General features: G+C 51.4%; 1 protein-coding gene across 1 annotated transcript in view; it reads left to right on the forward strand.

Moving 5' to 3' along the window:
- Positions 1 to 5,907: 5,907 nt before the first annotated feature.
- The window catches only part of ECE1 (endothelin converting enzyme 1), a 103,891-nt gene continuing 91,078 nt past the window's right edge, over positions 5,908 to 18,720 (forward strand). Inside the window, exon 1 of the mRNA XM_074377250.1 lies at positions 5,908 to 6,321. Coding sequence (XP_074233351.1) covers positions 6,319 to 6,321 — 3 coding nt within the window. The 5' untranslated portion in view covers positions 5,908 to 6,318. The remainder of the gene's footprint in view (positions 6,322 to 18,720) is intronic.

Raw genomic sequence — 18,720 nt, forward strand, 5'->3', positions numbered from 1 at the left:
GCACCAAGCACCTCTTCCCCATGTGACCAGTCATGTTTGCTAAGTTGGTCCTGACATTCTCTCCCTCCTACCTGATCCACCTTCCCCAACCTTGGCCCAGTCCTGTGCCCTATCCATTCCTCTATGACCTGACTCTCTCCAGCTGTCAACCAACAAATTCACATTACAAAATGTTGTTTATGATCAACATCTCCTCATTTACAAAAGTGCAGTGAAGTGGCTGCTCAGTGTTAAAGCAAATGTTATAAAACTTGAATTTAAAAGACAGATTGAAAGCCATTAGAAAGAGATAAGAAGAAATCTATTAGGGTTCTGGACTGAATTAGTAATTGAGGTTGAATATATAATCTACCTGAGAGCTTCCTAGCAGTCAAAGCAGAAGGGGAAATATACTGGATTAGAGTCGTCTGATTCTGGGGTGACTTGGTCCCTTGAAAAAACACGTTCCTACTCCCTCAGTTAAAAAGGGCTGTATATAAAAGAGCTGCTATTGGCAGAGAAGGCCTTTGAGGAAATGGCTTTCTGCTCTCTCTGCACTCCTGTCCCCCAGCAGTCTCTGTGCTCGTCCCAGCTAATTCTCAGGCATTTCTTCTGCTTCACTGCTCCAGCCTGGCCTACTTCCCCTGGCTCTGGGTCTGCAAGAGTAGTGGTTCTCCCATCAGCAGAGGTGTTAAAACTTGGGCCAGGTGACCTCTGTGGGGGAAACGGCAGAGATTTATAAACTAAAAGAGTGACTAGAACAGGAAATTTCTATCTCACTCAGGTCCAGCCTTCAGGGTCTGTGAATTTGCACGTAGGTAACTGAGGTGCAGACCAGATCCCCACCACAGCTCCGGCTCCCGTATGGTCCTTTAGAGAAAATACAGTTGAGTTCAAAGTCCATGACACAAGTTAAAAGCTGCTTTACCCTGGATTAGGGACCATGTCCCACTCAGTTTTAGGTTCTTAATGCAGAAAACAGGGGGAATGCTTACCACAAGGAATTGTGGGTTCAACGACAGTGCATACCTAACTTTTATTTATGTATATCTCTACCTGATCACACGCAGGAAGGGATTTGAAGCTCCTTTAAAAAAATAAATAAAACTAAGCAACTGTGTTCACCAGAAGATTAAAATAGTAGAAAAGTTATCTCATTCCAGCTCCTCCACTTGCTGGCTGTGTGACCTTGGGCAAGTTGCTTCACCTCTCTGAGCCTCAGCTTCCTCATTTGTGAAATAGGAGCATAGTAGTACTTGCCCCATTGGGGTATTGTAGAAATAAATTAATTAATATGGAAGAGTACTTAGCACAATGCCTGGCATATAGTAAGTAGATGATACATTTTAGCAGTTGTTATTGTCATTATGTAATCTCATTTTTTGTATTAAAAAAATAATAACCTGGGTAAAGCTGAGCCACTTTGAAGCCAGTCTCAAATCCCATCTGAATTAGAAAGAAACACCCGTTTTCCTCCCCCTCCCTGAGAAAAACATTGAAAAGCAATTTAAATATTTATTCAATTCTTTTGAAAATGTTAAAGCAGTTTTCATTAGTAACCTCAGTAAAATTTCCTAACACTCCTTTTTCTCTGTTTCTTTTTTCTCATCTTCCCTCCCGCCCTCTGCACACAGCCTCCAAATCTGCATTCTGAATCCCTCAAATGCTCTCCCAAAGCTCAGGCTGCACTGCTCTCTTCTTGGCCCCTGCTCCAGCCTCTCCCACCTTTTCCCACCTGGCAACTTCCCTTTCTCTCCTAACTTGTTTCTTTCCCCGCTCTCCACCTGTTACTCAGATCCACAGGATAAAGCCTGGCTGAAGCTACCTAAACTACAAAGTTTTCTTCCTCAAAGACAGGGAGGAAAGGAGGTTATGAACAGGTTAATAATGTTTTTCCTCTCACAGAACAGACACACATCTGTTAATACAGCTAAAGGCAGAATCACACCAAGGAGTGTGCAGTGGTTAATATTTGAGGAGCCGGGTCGTAGGGGATTTTTTCCCTATCATATTCATTTCCATATTGTTTACATTATTTTACAGGGAGCACATACTAATTGTACTTGAAATCAGAAAAAAAAAAAAACCAGATCTACTTCATTTTTGAAATTAAATACAGGAATCAGGGCAAAAGGAGAGAATAGCAGGAAGAAGTAAAGCAAAAGCAGGGATAATGTACGTATCCAAAATGTATTCCATTGGTCCTGCATTTAAATCATGCCAAGTGCCAAGCATGGGGCCCAGGGCGCACTTGATAAATAGCAGCTGTTGTTGGTCAGGACTTAATGGACCTCCAATCCCTCACAGAAACTTAAACTGCCCCATTGAATCAGAGTAGCTGGTGGCCCAAGGGGGAAAGGGTCAGGCTAGCACATCCTGGTCCCCAGCCTCACCCCAGGCGGCCTCTCTGCAGGGTTGGATGAGTCAAGAAATAGTCTAATTGAGTCTGACAAGCTCTGCCTGCCCCTCCTGGACCAGCCTCCTACTGGGCTCCTTCCTGAATATTTCCTCTTAGACAGGCTGGTAGGTTGGTGCATCTGTCGGGGTGTGGAGGGTGTCTGTTCCTGGGGAGTCTGGTGATGCCTCTAGGTGCTCTAGACTCTAGCTTCCATTCAGTTATAGAAGGTAAAACAAAATAAAAAGTTAAATAGCTCTTATAATGGGTCTCCTTCTGTCGCCAGGCCTGTGGGCTGCCTCGTTTGTCCAGACTCTGTCTGACTTGGTACGTGGCATCAGCACACCTGCCTCCAAATCAGTCAACCACTAAGGATTCCTTGGGTACCTACTGTATACTAGACATTACCGAACATCTGTTCTGTACAAGATGATGACAGAGGCAAAGCGGAAGACGAATACCAATAATAGCTGTTGCCATTTATTGAAGGCCTGTGAAAAGGAAGCCTCCCCACATATTCTGGAGCATTCTTCTTGGGCCCTGGTGAATCCTGAGGCTGGGATGGCTAGAACCTATACCTAGACTTAAATGTCAGGTACCTCTGAAGTCCTCACTCTCTGCAGCCTGGCTAATCAGAAGCCTGGCCACAGTGATTGGCCAAGGAATGGACACACGTCTCAACAAGAACCAGTGAGACTCAGCTGGGGGAATGTTGTTGGAACTGGTGAGAAGAGAGTCCCTGTTTCTGTTGGAGCTGCTGAGAGACTAGGATGCGTGGCTGGTGTTGCTGGCAGCCACCTTGTGATTGTGAGGAGAGAGTCTGCCAGAGAATGAGGCCAATGGAGAGGGACAGAATCTTGAGAGACAGAGAGAATGACACTGAATCCTGACGACATCATCTGAGCTCCTCGATGCAGCCATCCCGAAAGCTATCTCCACCCCGTGCTTTCCCGTTTAAGTTGGGTCTTCTGCCAGTTTGAGCCCTGGTGCTCTGACTGCTGTGCCCAGAAACCTGAGTATTTGGAGGAATTACCCCTCGCCATTGAATCTATAGGCATCTGACGAGGAAAACATATTCTTTTGCCACCCAACCACCCACGTTTCTGTCAGAGAGTACAGTGAGCCCACAAATGCCAACGGAAGCAGCATGATGCTAGTGAAGGAGCAAATCCTCTTAGACTGGCTGTGCCACCTTGGGGAAGTCACTTCCCCTCTCTGAATATGAATTTTCCTCACTTGTAATATGGAGCTAGGATGGGAATCATAGCATCTATAGAACACAATTGTTCCCGGAAGGCTGTTTGGTGGAGGTGAGCCCTGAGGATCCCCAGAGAGCTGGGGGTTAGGGTCAGAGCTGGCAGCGAACCCCACTTGTTTTCCCCTGAGCAGCACAGGAATGGAAAAGATTCAGCCATGGCGTTGGGAGTCCTTGGTTCTATTCCTGGTTCTGCTGCCAGTCCAGGGAGTGGCTTTGGACAAGTTCCTCTCCTGCCGATGTACCCCTTTCACAAGTAAGAAAGCCACACCCTTTCTCCTCTGTTTGCTCCAGAGTCAGATCACATCTTGTTCACTGCTGTAGCCCCAATACTCAGCCTGGTTCCTGCCTTGCTCATGGAACCTTCGAGAATGCCCATCATGTGAGTGAATTAAATGTGGCCAGGATACTTGGCCTTTCTTTTTGGAACATGCTGTTGGAGTATAACATATACAGAAAAAAGTCACAGATCCTAAGGAGTTTTCACAAACTGAGCACAACTCCGTACCCAGCACCTCCATCCCAAAACGGAGTCCCCCTGGTGCTCCCTTTCCAGTCATTCCCTCCCCAAAGGTATCACTGGCCTGACTTCTGACAGCATCAATTAGTTTTGCTTTGAACTTTATATAAATGAAACAACGCTTAACGTTTTCCAGTGGTTCATAGCTTACAAAGGGCCCGCATGTATGTACACTAACTCACTACATCTTTACATCAGTACTGTGTGGTGGGCAGGAATTACAAATCCTATTTTACAGTGGAGAAAACTGAGGCACAGAGAGGAGAAGGGACTCCCGCAGGATCACACTGCTGGCAAGTGGAGAGCCAGGACAACTGGTTCCATTTTTGTGTCTCCCTGGATCTCAGAATGTCCCTCTAGGCATCAGGAGTATAACATATACAGAAAAAAAGTACAGATCCTTAGGATCTGTGATTCCCAGGAATGGTCAGGAATCAGAAACCAGACCAGGCCTGGGCAGCAGATGGTATAAGTTACCAGTCCTCCAGGATGGAGAGAGGGTCTGGGCCTTCAGGTCGAGAGGAGATCTGCTCACTTTTAGGGCATGGCCCAACCCTCTCTTCTTCCAGTCTGTGGCACTCAACAAGTGGTATGAATTCTGACAAGTGGTCCTTCTCTCTGTATCCTTCCCTCCACACTGGAGAATTCAGATTGTTGTTGAATGGAAACAGGGAGACTTCTCATTTCCACACTCACTTCCCTGCCCTCCAGGTGGCCATACATACTGCCCCCGAGCAGAAGGTCCACTTTGGAACCTGGCGCTGTGTGCCTAGACCTCTTTACATGTCCAGAGTCACTGTGGGCCAGCTCCTGAGCAGGGGTTGCTGCCAGCTACTCCTACTCCCCCTCCTGGCATTAGGTGCCCTGTCTTCCAGAATCTACCTCTGTCTCCCATGGCTGGTAGACAAGATTCCCCAGGTCTTTCCTTCTGGTCTCCTAAATTCTTACACATCCTTCTAAGCCCAAACCCCACCTCCTCTGGGATGTCTTGGTCTCTCCTGAATATCCAATATCATGCCCCCCTGCACATTAGTTTCTCTTTCTCAACACAGCAGAGATAATCACAAAATCACACAAACAAAAGACACACTTTCACCACACACACAACCTCTCTCGCAAAATGAGCTATATAACAGAGTTGCACCAAATAACAGCCATGGCCTTCTCATGTGTGCACATGTACACAAGCACAAACCGTATCGCAAAACCACAGGGGTTTGGTCTCTACTTGTTTATAGCAGGGACACAAAGTCTCTTTCTACCCACACCGACGTGCATGGACTACAGGCCACAGATATACAGATCACACATCATATAAATAGAGACACACACCTCCTTCACTCAGGCACTTACACAACCACATGTAGAGGCAGTTTATCCCCTGGACAAACAAACGCACAGGCCACAGGCATGATGATCCATGAGGCCTCTCTGCTTCCCTCCCACCTCCCCCTCTCGCCCTCTCTCACTCTTACACACACACACACACACACACACACAGACACACACACACACACACACACACGGAAGCACACAGTAACAAATCCCCAATATAGACAGTCTCTGTCTTTCTGGCACACGTAAACACACAGGCACGAGGGATCCAACCCTCCTCCGCTTTTCCTGTCTCCTCCTCTCTTCCCTCCTTCCCTCTTACACACACACGCACACACACAAATCCACATAAACACACACACAGCTGCAGCGCCCTGGGTCACACTGTGCAGGCGCCAGGCAGGAGATAAAGGTCGCCGAGGTTCCCGAAGCAGCGCACCGGACACAGCTTAGCCGCTCCCGGGGCTCCGCCTGTCTCTAGCCGATCTCATTGAGGTCTGGACGCCGCACCCCGAAGCCGGACACGCCGCCAGCACCCACCCTCGGGGGTCCTCACATCGCCGGCGCCTGGGCTCCAGCGCGCGGAGAGTTAAGCGCGAGAGCGGGCGGGGGAGGCGGACTCCGGGCGTGATTGGCTATTCTGCCCGGGCCCCGCGCCCCGCCATTGGCCACTCGGCGGGCCCGCCTCCTGGGACTCGGCGCCCAAGCCGCGCTCACTCGCGGGGGCCCAACGCGCCGCGGGGTAGCTAGCCGCGCCGTCCGTGGAGCGCGGCGGGCCAGGAGCAGGGAGTGGGGCCCGGGAGCGACGCGGGGCCGGAGCAGAGCGCGCGAGCTATGGTGAGTGAGGCGCCCCGCCCTCCTCGACTGTCCCCGGTGGCGGCTCCGGGGTGGGACGCGGGGCCTGCCCGGCTCGCGGGGGCTGGGCGCGGGCTGCACTTTCTGAAGGTGTGGAGTCGGGGGCGCGCGGGCAGGGCTCGGCTCGCCCGGAGATGCCGCGCTCGGTTCCGTCGGGGGCGGCCGCGCGGGGATTTGTTCTGGGCGGATGGACCCGGTTGGGTTTGGAGGGCTCGGGGATGGTTGATTCAGTTCGGGGACCCTCGATGCGGTTCTGGTCTGGTGCGTCCGAAAGTCCCTGGACCCGGCCAGGCTTGGAGACCCTCGGGTGGGTCCTTAAGGCGGTTGGGGACAATCCGAAGCAGCTGGATTTGATAGGACGTGAGTGTCCCAGGACGCTGAGGTAGGTCTGGGGCTGAGGCTCCGCTTGGGGCATCGTGGTTGGCCACGCTAAGGGCTTCCGGAGGGCTAGGTCGGGCACTCTGGACTGTGGCTCCACTGTGCCCTAAGCGGGTTGAGAGTGGAGACGGGGCGGCCAGGTTGGCGGCTGTCAGAAACCAGGGGACATTTGGGGGCCCTAGGCCCAGCGCTCTGGTCTCCCCAGCATCTCCCAGTAATGGGTCCTCAGAAGAGGGGGGTTGCTGAGGCTGAGCACTGACTCGGATGGGCGGTGGCACCAGGGAGAAGGGAGCTGGGCAGGGAGATTTCAGGGGGGTTTCTGAAGTCTCAAGAGAGAAACCCCATTTGGTTGGGCTGGACTTGCTGAGGTTGTTTTAGGGAGGAGGGTTGCCTCTGGAAGGAAAGCTAAGACCTTTCAGTCACCCCTCTGGGCCTGGTGATCACCTCTCCACCATGCACCGAGGCCACCTACTTGTCTGTGGCTTCCTTCGCATGGACGGGCCCCTCTGATTCTCTGGTCCTTTATGTGCCCTGTGGAGTGGGTACAAGTCACCATGGAGGGCCTGAGGAGGGCATGTGCCAGTGACGGTGGCTGCCAGTCCCAGGGATACAGCCACCTCCAATTCTCTGTGAAAATGCTGCCAAGCCTGAGGGGCCTAGGTGGGGGCAGGATAGGACCCCCTGTAGACTGATAAGTCCCTCCCCCCCACCACCACCCAGTGACTCCCCAGAATCAGCTCCTGCTCTGCCCAGGGCTGGAATCCCTTTACAACATCCCTTTCCTCTTCCCTCCAAGCCAGTCCCCTCTTTTCTTGCCCCATGTGTGTCTGTCTCTCCTGCCACTTGCCTCTCCAGAGTCAGTAATGATGAAATTATGACTTGACTCCACACCTAAACGTGCTTAAAGACCATCTTGGACCCAACCTACCTCTTTGATCTGAAACCTCTCCCCTGGATTGCTCTGCTTGGACAGTTTTGGTGGCAGGGTGCTCACTCCCTGTGGACTGACACATGATTTAAGGTCTCAGTATGTGGGCAATAAAAAGGAGTGAAAATTTGGGGTCATATCATTCCCTCTGCCTCCAAGCCCACCCAAACCTGAGTTACTCAGAGAGAGAACTTTATTCTCCTTAAAAGCCGGTAAAGAAAAGGTCACCTTCTTTTGGTGACATTTTTCAGAGCCTAACAACATGAGAAGCCTCCCTGCCTGTCCGGAAGATCCCTGGCTTTGGGATCAAACACATTTGGGTTTGAATTCTGGCTCCTCTTCTTCCCCAGAGGGACTATGGTCAAATCATGTCATCACCTCTGAGTATCAGTTTCTTCATCTGTGAAATGAGATGATAGGGATGGCGTGGGGATTCAGTGACATAACCCAGTGAGAGCACTTTGTTTCCTTTCTTGGACAACCTTAAGCTCAAGTTGGGAACTTCTGCCTGACATCTAACCTATTTGCTAAGTCTGAAAGAAGGATTAAAGTTTATCATGTTGTGGGGAGAAGTAGGGGAGAGTGGTACTTAGAGAATCATTCATTTGTTCATCATTCAGCAAAGATTTATTAAACCCTATATGCGAAGGCCTGTCTAGGGAGGAAAAACCTGCCATAAACACTGTGTTAAGACAGCTTCCACCGGTCCATAAATGTTCACACCATCCTTACACTAGGTGGCATATCTTTAGGCAAGGTAGAGATAGCCTGCCAAGTGAGGGCTTCCCTCTGGATAGAGAGGTGGGAGAGTGTCACTGCACAGGTGGCACCTGAGTTGGAAAGAGCATCCCAGTTGGGGGAACCATGTGAGCAGAGGACCAGAGGTGTGGGAGTACAGGAAATACCCTTGAAAAGGCCAGAATGGGGCTTGCCTGGCCTGGGCATCAGAGAACCAGAAAGGAGGAGAGGGCATGGGCAAGGGATGTTGCTGGGCCAGATGGTTGGAGGCTTAGGCAGACTGAGGAGCGGAGCTCCACTGTGGATTGTTGGTCCACTGTGAGTGGGTGGGGTGGAGACTGACGTCAGGCCTCCTTGGCCCCTGTCATTTTGGTTTCCCCTAAACACTCGTCCCTGTGCTCATTCCTGAGGTGGGGGTGACTCAGGGCTGCTAGAGTGTTTATTCCTTGGATCTCCTGCTCCATGGGTTTGAAACAATTCAGCGTTCCCTCCATCGTTGCCAAGTTTTCCCTGGCCCCTGGGTTCCTAATGGGGCTCCTTTGGAGAACGTGCGGGCTGTTTCCTGTTGTCCTGGCTCAATCTCCCTGATGGTCCCCAGCTCCCCGCCCAGGTCTCTCACCCCTTGGCAGGAAGTCAGTGCTGTTCTCAAAGGCCTCAAGTGGACCCCTCAGTGCAGGCTTGAGAGGAGAGTTCTACGGAAGCTTTTTGTATCTCCTGTCTCTGGTTGTCCCCATACCAACCCAGCAGCAGGCCCAGAGAGGTGACAGAGATTGCCCAGGGTCACACAGCAAGATAGTATTAGAGCAGGCACAGACCTCCTGGATGTTTAGAGGGTTACCGAGCAGACAGGCATTCCCAGTCTGCTCGTGTGGCGCCTTGAGAATGTTCCTTTACATTCTAAGCTCGGGGCTGAGCTCAGAGCCACAGCTGAGGGTTGGGAATCATCTTTATTGGAAGTGGCTGAGTTGAGGACAGGGCCCAGCTCCCTGGTTTGAATCCTGGCTGTACCCCCAACTTGCTATGTGATTTTGGATCAGTTATTCCCTCTCTGTACCTCCTTTCCTACCAAGTGGATTTGCTCCTTCGTAGGACAGCATGAATATACTGTCTAAGATACAATGTAGAAATGCTTGCAAACTATTAAGAACTTGAGGGAAAGTATTATTTGCAGGCGGGAGGCCAACCACATGCCCCCTGAACCAGTCTGTATGGGATTCCCAGAGCACAGAAATACCTTTCCTGGTGTGGCCAGAGCCTGTGCTGATAACTGGGTTATTGCTAAGATTTTGGTAAATAGGCATGTTGTTAATTTTTGTTGGAGAATAAATACATTGTTTCCCAAGCAGAATTGGAGAGACCAGGCCCTGTCAGGGGAGGAACAGGATTTGAGGAGTAGGAAAGTTACAGGGTGGGTTCTACAGAAAAATTCCAGGCATTAGCTAAGACATGGCAGCTTGACTAAAGTCCACACTTTGATGTCAGTGGTGACAGTGAGGGAGGAACCATCAGCAGATGTTTACAACTTTCGGTTCCTCTCAGTTTTGTTTTGTTGTATTTTTTCAGTTGAACAGGTAAGTACCTCTGCCCTGGTCAAAGTGCTTCATTCATTCATTCTTTCACAGACAGGTATGCCTGGCATAATACCAGGAGTTAGGGCTGTGGACAGTGTGAATGAGACCCGTAGGTCTGTCTGCCACAGTCTGGCAGACAGGTAGATCTGGAGTAGGAAATTGCAAGCGTGATTTCTGTTACCAAGGAGACATGTAGGGTGCTGGGGAGCAGATAGGGCAACCTGGCCTGGGGATCAGAAAAGGTTCCCTGAGGATGTGATGTTAAGGTTGTGGCCTAAAGAATGAACGGGATCAGGAAGAGCATTCTAGGCAGAGGAAGCAGTAAGTGCAAGATGGGACAAAACATGGTATAATTCATCAGCAGGCTCAGAATGTGATGCTTGAGAGGTGAGCGGGACCAGATGCGTGTAGGGAGGGCTGTGTTAAAGATTTGGGGCTAGATCCTAAGGGCAGTGAGGAGCAACTCAGGAGTTCAGAGTGAGGGGAGTGACATGGTCAGGTCTGCATTTTGAGATGATCACACAGGCTGCTTTGTAGAGAATGGATAGGAGGGACGAGGCTGGAGGCTGGGAAACCAGTTGGGAGGCTGCTCGAGTGGCCCTGGGAGATATGACAGTGGTCTGGACACCAGTCACTGCCCCATCCACCCCACACGACACCTCCAACATGCTGCCCAGAATGGGCAGTGAAGAGAGGAGGAGCTGTGACCCCAGAGGTCCCACGAAGCCCCCTGCCCTGTGGAGCTTCCGCTTCTCATCCTTTCATGCAAATAACCAGCGGGGCTCCTGGCCTCAAGGAACTTTGATCTCAAATGGGAGAAAGGCGAAGTTTCTAAATGGCTCTGAAACAAGGTAGAAAATGATAAGTACCAACCTGAGATGCAAATCCAGAGTCACCTTGGCCATGGGGGTGTATCAAGAAAGGCTTCCCAGAGGAGGTGGCATTTGAGCTTCCTATGGCAACAGTTAGTGGAATGGAATGTTTTCCTAGGAGCCAAGCTTTGGAGAGATGAAAACAAGGAGATATTTTACTGTCCTTAAAGTGTTATAATCTGGGGGCAAAGTTTAATGAACAACCAATGCTGACTGAACCCCACTTCCCAAGAGTGGTGCTGGGAGTCTAGGGCCTTGGGGTTCTGCCTTTTCCCCAGGGTTCCTGAGGGTAGGGGTGCCGGCCTTTCTTGGCTCCCTCTTCCCCACAGGACTCCTGGGTGGGTTCCTGAGAGGGAGATGTAAACAGAGGAACAAGTTTCTGGAGACGACTCAGCAAATTAGCTGAGGAAGGATCCAACTTCAGGGCCCAGAAACAGGAAGGTGGGCCTGGCTGCTGGATCTTAAAATCATGGAGTGCTTGTGTTAAAAGGGGATTTGTAACTGTCTAATTCAGCATCCCCATTTTATAGGATGGAAGACTGAGGGGTGAAATGAGCCTCTACCACGTACCTGGCACTTCAGATAACCTTTTTGATCATTACACCGACCGTAAGAAGTAGATTTATCCCCATTACAGAGCTGAGAAGGCTGGGGCTCAGAGACCACTTTGAGAATTAGGAACTAGAATTGATTCCTCAAGATTCTGGCTTCAGTCCCAAGCCGCCACCCAGTCTAGCAGAAACTGCCTTCCTGGGAATGCCCCTGGGGGACAGGGCTAAGACCAGAGGCCTTGGGAGCTAACTGGGGCTGGCCAGGCTGCAGTGTGGATTATTTACCTTTCACCTTTGCACAGCACTTGACAGTTAGTGAAGTCCATTCCTCCCCACTCACCAACCTTCTTGAGTCCCACTGCCAGTAAGTGGCAGAGCTAGGACTTAAACCCAGGCCCGTGCCTCCCAGCCCAGACCCGCATCTCCCGGCTTTTGGCACTGCCCCGAGAACCCCGGCTCAGGTCTCCAGTGACCCCATGACTGGAGATGTCCTTAGCTCCCTCACCACATGCCCCTGTGAGTGTGAGGAGTAGCCCCTGGCACCTAAGGCTCCCCTTTCCTGAGCTCCTCCCCACAAGCTCCTTTGCCTCCTTGGTGGGGAAGGCATGAGGGTGTAGGAGTAGGCGGAGTAGGGTTACAGTGTAAATACCATCATGTCAATATTTACCTCTGCCTGAGACCAGAGCCTCCGCCACCCTGCCCGCTGCCTCCCACTCGCTGCTGTCCAGGTGCACATGGCCTTGCTCCAAGGCTCCGATCTGGTCCCTGAAAGTGAGGCCAAGGGTGGAGATCTAGGTTCCAGACCAGCTCTGCTGCAAACTTTCCAAGTGGCCCTGAGCAAGATACTCCCCCTTCTCGGACCTTAGTTTTCCCATCTGTAGAATGACATGCCCAGAACAGACCAATTCAAGGGGTCTTTTCAGCAATGCCATGTAGGATTCCAAGCATAGTACTCTGGTGCAGAGCACGGCTGTGAAGTTGGCCAGACCGGGGTTTGAATCCCAGCTCTACCACTTCCTCACCATGGGACCGTGGGCAGGTCAGTTAACCCCTTTGAGCTTCGGTTTCTCCATCTGTAAAATGAAATCCTGACTACCTGTTTTGGAGGATGATTGGTGAGGATTAGTGGGATGACTCAATGTGCATAGCTTTTAGCACCCAATCAAGTGATGGTAATGGTGGTGGCGGTGGTTATTCCAAATAAACATTGTTGTGATTCTCTGGGTCCAGACACTGGGTTGCATCACTTGGGAACTGGAGCCAAGGGTGGGGACTCTAACCTCAAGCCTTCCTGATACTCGGGGCCACTGACTGGGCTGGGGGAACCCAGAGGTTGAAAAAGCCCATTGGTTAACACCACACACACACACACACACACACACACACACACACACACACACACAAAGCTTCCTACACTCTGGGGCTCCTTTTTTGGGGCAGAGGTCTGGGGCTGAGATGACCTCAGAGATTTGTGGCAGTAAGAGGGGTGAGGAAGGGTGGAGGAGACAGAGTGGGGAGGAAGGATGCACTTCCGAAGCAGTTATTTAACAGAAGCTCCGAGTCCAGTTCACACATGAGCTGTTCCCTCCAGCCCAGGAAAAGAGGGGGCGCGGGGTAAGGCCTGGCAACCCCAGGATGTGGGGAGGGACTGGGCAGGCAGGGAGGTTGGGGCTGCCAGTCAGCAGAAGTGGGCCCTGGAGACCAGGGGACCCAGGGTCAAGCCTGGCTCCCTCATTTTTTGCTCTCATTTTGGACAGCGTGTTACCTCTCTAAGCTTCGTTTTCCTCATCTCTAATTTGGAGATGCTGGGACATATTTTGTACGACAGTTGGAACCGTGTTATTAGATGCTCTTTCAGAAGAACCCAGCTCAACCCTGGCACATACAGGGGCTCAGCCCGATCAGCCTCTTTTATTATCATGGTCACGAGAACCACACGCCGGTCCTCGTTCTACTAGTTTGGGGGCTTCTTGAGGGCAAGACATGCGTTTTTGAAAAGTGTGGTATAATTTATGTGAGATGTAGATACACCTTGTACAGCTCGGTTTTTACAGATGTACACACCTGCATAATCACCACCTCGATCGACATACAGAACCTTTCCACCACCCCAGAAAATTGCCATGTGCCCCCTTCTATCAGTCCCCCTGCCACAGGCAGCCACTGTCCTGCCCTCTGTTACTCTGGTTTCACCTGGTTTTGAACTTCAACTGCATGAATTCATAAAGATGCACTCTTGGGTCTGGTTTCCTTCAGCGTCAGTCAACACTGAACGTTTTCAGTCTTGCCACACTGTTGCCAGTATCCATGCCTTTTTAGGTTCTATTGCGTCCCATTGGGTAGATATGCCTGTAAATGTCCATGGATGACATTTGAGTTGATTCCAGCTTGGGCGGCTGTGACATTCCCGCTCGTGTCTCTTGGGCGGGTCCTAGAGGTGGAACTGCCAGGTCGGAGGGTCGATGTGTGTTTAACTTTCTCGTAGAAACTGCCACGCGGTTCTGGGGGGAGTACAACTCACCTCTCTGCTGAGGGGCCTCACCTAAAGTAGTTTCTGGATGAATGTTTTTTGAAAGGAGGATGGAATTTGAGTCCTTTCTTTGTCTTACTGTGTCAGATCCACACTGTCGTCCCTGCCTCTGCCCTCAGGGGCTCTGTCTCGACCCTGAGCTTTATCTGGGCACCAGTCATTTCTCAAGGCAGGGAGGGAGTCCTGGCCCTGGAGACCTCAGGCCACTGATCAGCTGTGTGACTGTAGGCAAGTCCCTTCCCCTCTCTGGTCCTTGGTTTCCTCTTCTGCAAAACATGTGTGGATTGAATATTTCCCTGGCTCCCGGTTTCTGGTGGGCTCCCCTCCTTTGGGAGCTATTTGCTCCCAATTGTTCTGTGCTTTTCCACCGCTAGGGTTGTACCTGTGCCACTGGTGACCTCCAGCCATCCTGCATCTCTGGGGAAGGACCATCTGGGAAAGTGGGAAGGCTCTTCATTCTTGGGAGCCTCCCTAAGCACCTCATTGTGAATCAGTCCTCCCTAGGTGAGAGGCCCCCCCAGAGCCATGGGGTCCCCACCCATGGAGGCTTTGCAGAGACAACGGGGCAGACCTGGGTCGGAATTCTGGGCTCTGTGACATTGGGCATTTAGCCCTACCTCTCTGAGCCCCTGCATCCTCATCTGCAGGGTTATAAGGACAAAATGAGATCCTCCATCATTGTGTGGACAGAAGTGGATGGGACAGTAAAATCCCCACCCTTATGGAGCTACATTCTAGGGGAGGGAGCCAGAGACTAAACAGGCAAACCAGCCAACCAGAAAGATCACTTCAGAGAAAGGAGAGAAAGGAAAACAGTGATGTGCTGTGAAGTGGGGAGGGGGATATGCTAAACAGCCAGGGAAGACCCTCTGAGCTGAGACCTGCAGGATGAAGAGGGGCAGCCAGGCAAAGACATGGGAGAGGAGAGTTCCAAGGAGAAGGAAGAGCAAGTGCAAAGGGCCTGAGACAGGGATGAGGGATTGGAGGCAGGAAGGCTGATGTGGCTGGGCAGAGGGAGCAAGGGGGAAGTGAGAAGAGATGGGCACGGGGAGCCCGGTCATGCAGGGCCTTATCAGGTGTGGGGGAAGTTGGCATTTCATTCTAAGAGTCATGGGAAGCCACTGCAGGGCTCCAAGCAGGGGGATGACTCACTTTGGCTTATGTTTTAGTAAGGCCCTGGCTGCTGTGTGGGGGGAATGGCCTCTAGGGGGCAGGAGTGAGGCAGGGAGGCCAGCATCTGGTGAGAGTGGGCCCCGGAACTTTCACCTGTCCTGAGGGCAAGGAGGCTTCTGTTACTCTAGGATGTGAGATTTTAGCAGCTACCTCAGAGAATGGGAGAGAGGTAGTGGGGGGATCCCAGGTGCTGCAGGGTGCTCCTGACGGGGGGGCACGGTGGGTGGGCCACACGTGCCTTTGGAGCTGGCTAGACTGGTCTAGGAACCGCCACTCGAACTCAGCCTTTCGAGGTGAGCTTGGGATTCTCCCTAAGTGACCACTTTCCCACCACCTCAGGCCCCGGGGACCCAGGAAATGGAGCCAGAAGGACAGAGAGCCAGAGCCTGCCTCCCCCACTTCGGCACACCCTGGAGGAGGAAGTGATGGCCTCAAGGGCATGCCTGGCCCCTCTGCCCTCTGGACTGCTGCTCCCATGGCCCGGCTCAAGGAAATCCTGTGGCTTTGTGGTTTCTGGGTGTCCAGGGCTGGGCTGAGGCAGGAGGCAGCCACGAGAAAGTGGTACTTCATGTTTCCCTGCCGCGGAGTGTGTGGTTACTCGGTATCCTGCTGGGCTTCTGGGGGTTGTGGGCAGGGAGGAGGAGGAAAGGGCATGGGAGTTCACAGAGTCACAGAAGATCGGAGTGGAAGTGGGACTTAGACGTCATCTAGACCAACCTCCTGGGGAGACAAAGGCCCAGAAATGGAGAGACTTGCCTGAGGCCACACAAGTTAGAAACAGGACTTAGACCTTGATCTCTGACGCTCCTTATCTGCTACTCTTTCTGGTTAAGATGTGGGTTTCAGAGCCAGACTGACCTGAGTTCTAGTCCCAGCTCTGCCACTTAATCCCAGTTGGGTGATCATGAGCCAATGACTGTCTCTGAGCCTCAATTTTCTCCCCTGTGGAATGGGATGATAGTAATTCCTTTCTCTTGGTGTTGTTTTAAAGAGCGGCTGAAATGATTCATGTAAAATTGTAAAGCTTATAGGATGGTGCATGTAGTAGGTCCTTGGTAATGGGAGCAGTTTTTAATGTAATAATAACAGTAACATTACTGTTGCAGTTCTGTCGTTCTGAGCCTTGTGAAGAGCTGGAGAGACTGGTTGCATGCTAGGCTTCATTTGTGCTGTCTTCTAGTTCTGGTGAACCCAGGGAGGCTGGGAGGTGAGGAAATTCTCATCGTCAGTCCATCTCACTGCTGGTTTATTTTACTCCCCCTTGTAGTTGGGAGACCCTTTAACAAGGCCCTAATTACAACCACCACCCCAACACACACACACGCACACGCACACGTATATGCATGCAAGACTTAGATGGGCTGGAGCTGTTCTGTCTGCCTGCAGCCTGAATAGGGGGCAGACAGGCACTAAATGCAGGCTCAGGATGGAAAATTAGGCAGCTCCCACCTTCTGCACCAGGTCCTACCACACACTCACTGATTCCTGTTTATGCAGCCTGGCCTGGGGGGTCAAGAGCAGGGGCCATGGGATCGACTTGAACTTGAACCCTGGCTCCACCACTGATTTGTTGTAAAGGACCTTTGAGCAGGTAAGTTTTCCTCTCTGAGCCTTGGGTTTCCCATCTGCGGAGTGGGGTTAACAACCACTCCGGGGTGGTTGCAAACATTAAACAAGAGAAGATGTGCTGGGAGCATGTGTGGGGCATCCTCCACACTCAACTCTAAGAGGTGGGCGTCGCTAATTACCAAACTCATTAGCCTGTTCCTCCTTCCACAGCTATTCTCAGAAACTTCCATGAATATGCCCCACTCATGCATCATATGTTCCCACCGCCCCCTTCACTCCCCATCTCCACTGCCTTCTGTCAGGCCATAGGTCACCTGGGGTGAAATTTCCCACTCTTTTTTGTCTTCTGCACCAACACAGATGGAGAGCTGGGGCCAGCCCATCCGGCCCTCTCTCTCTGGGCTGCTGCTTCCATAGCCTGACTCAAGGAAATCCTGAGGCTTTGTGAGCATTTCACAAAACCCCACTCCGCATCACCTTGTGCCGGGGATGGGGTGGGAGACGGCACAGTCGCAGGCTGCCTTAGCAAGCTCCCGGTCCCCAGGGGAAGCTCGGCAGGAAGGCTCTGATCCAGTTCAAGCATGGACAGCAACGGCCGGGCAGGTTGCTTCAAAGAAGACTTTCTGGGGTTGGTGACACTTGATGATTCCTTGAGAGAAATGATATGTTAACTTCTGCCTACCTTTGGATTTTTTTCTCCCTAATCCTTTTGTTCTTTCCTGCCAAGTGCTTACCCATCTCAGCTATTATGTAAAGATAATCATGTTTATTGTTTATTGAGTATTTACCTTGTACCAGGCACAGGGCTAAATGTTCTATGATATCAATTCGCTTAATCCTCACATCAAACCTAGGAAGTATTTTTTATTTTACCCATTTTATAGGTTGGGAAACCAAGTCACAGAGAGGTAATATATCTCTCTCTGTCAGTAAGTGGTGGAGCAAGACTTGAGCCCCAGGCAGTTTGGCCACAGACCCCAAGTTCTTAACCACTCTGCGACAGTGTTTGTCTGTCACCAACTTTCCCCCACAGTCCTCATGACTTGTGGCAGCCTCGTGGACTCTGAGCACTTCACCTTCCATGGGAGTCCTTTGCAGCCAGCAAAGGTGAAGAAATTGATAGGAAGTCTTTCTGTACCCGCCTCCCTTAAGCATCAGCTCTGGAGAAAAAGGGATCTGAAAGTTGAAACCCTAGAAAACAAAGGGCCTGTATCTGGGAGAGGAACAGGGATTAGAAGATAGGCATTTAGTGGGGGAGAGAAGGGGAACTAAGAAGGAAGAAGTTGGAATTCAGGCTGAACCAATATTCCCTGAAAACTTCTTCTTTGCCAGGTGTCGGGGATCTCTGCCCTCCAGGAACTCCCAGGCCTATGGGAGAGATAGGCAAATCAACACACAACAAATCAAAGGTCACAGCCTTTAAAGGCTGGAGGAACGAATGACCCAGGGAGGTGATGTTTGAGTTGGGTCTTGAAGGATGTGTAGGAGTTTGCCAACCAGGTGGAGCCTGTAGTGGCAGAACCAGAATTTAAACCTGGACAGTCTGTTTCCAGAGTCTGTGATCTCACTCACCACAGCCTGACTTCACTGCCCTGCGTGGCCTGGCCTTGGGAGATCTGATTCTTTTGGTCCTTGGCCATTCAGTGCAGGGCCTGGACAACTGTCCAACCATTTCCCATCCAGCCCCTGCTTCTGTCCTTGCAAACCCTGCCGCCTGCCCCTTCTGTAAGGGTTGGGGGTGATTGACCAGCCTTCCATGGTGAGTCTCTGCTCTCTCTAGATGGCCAGCATGTGTGTCCTGAGAAGGACACACAGATTCCACCTCCAGTGCACCTGTTGCCACAGAGGAGGCATGAGGAGACAGTGATTTCCTGTTTCGTTTTTCAGCTCTCCCCGCCTCCCCACCCCCAGCACCTGAAACGTGCTTTGCATAAGGCACTTCCTCAGATCATTCTGACAACCCTGGCAGGTAGAGGTTGGTTGTCACCATTTTAAACTTGCAGAAGGCAACCAAGAGAGGTTGAGCCGCAAGGGTCATAAGCAAGGAGAGTCCAGAATCTGCTCCTCAGCA

The sequence above is a fragment of the Camelus bactrianus genome, chromosome 13 (genome assembly GCF_048773025.1).
Source record: "Camelus bactrianus isolate YW-2024 breed Bactrian camel chromosome 13, ASM4877302v1, whole genome shotgun sequence".
In the NCBI taxonomy this organism is placed as follows: domain Eukaryota; kingdom Metazoa; phylum Chordata; class Mammalia; order Artiodactyla; family Camelidae; genus Camelus; species Camelus bactrianus.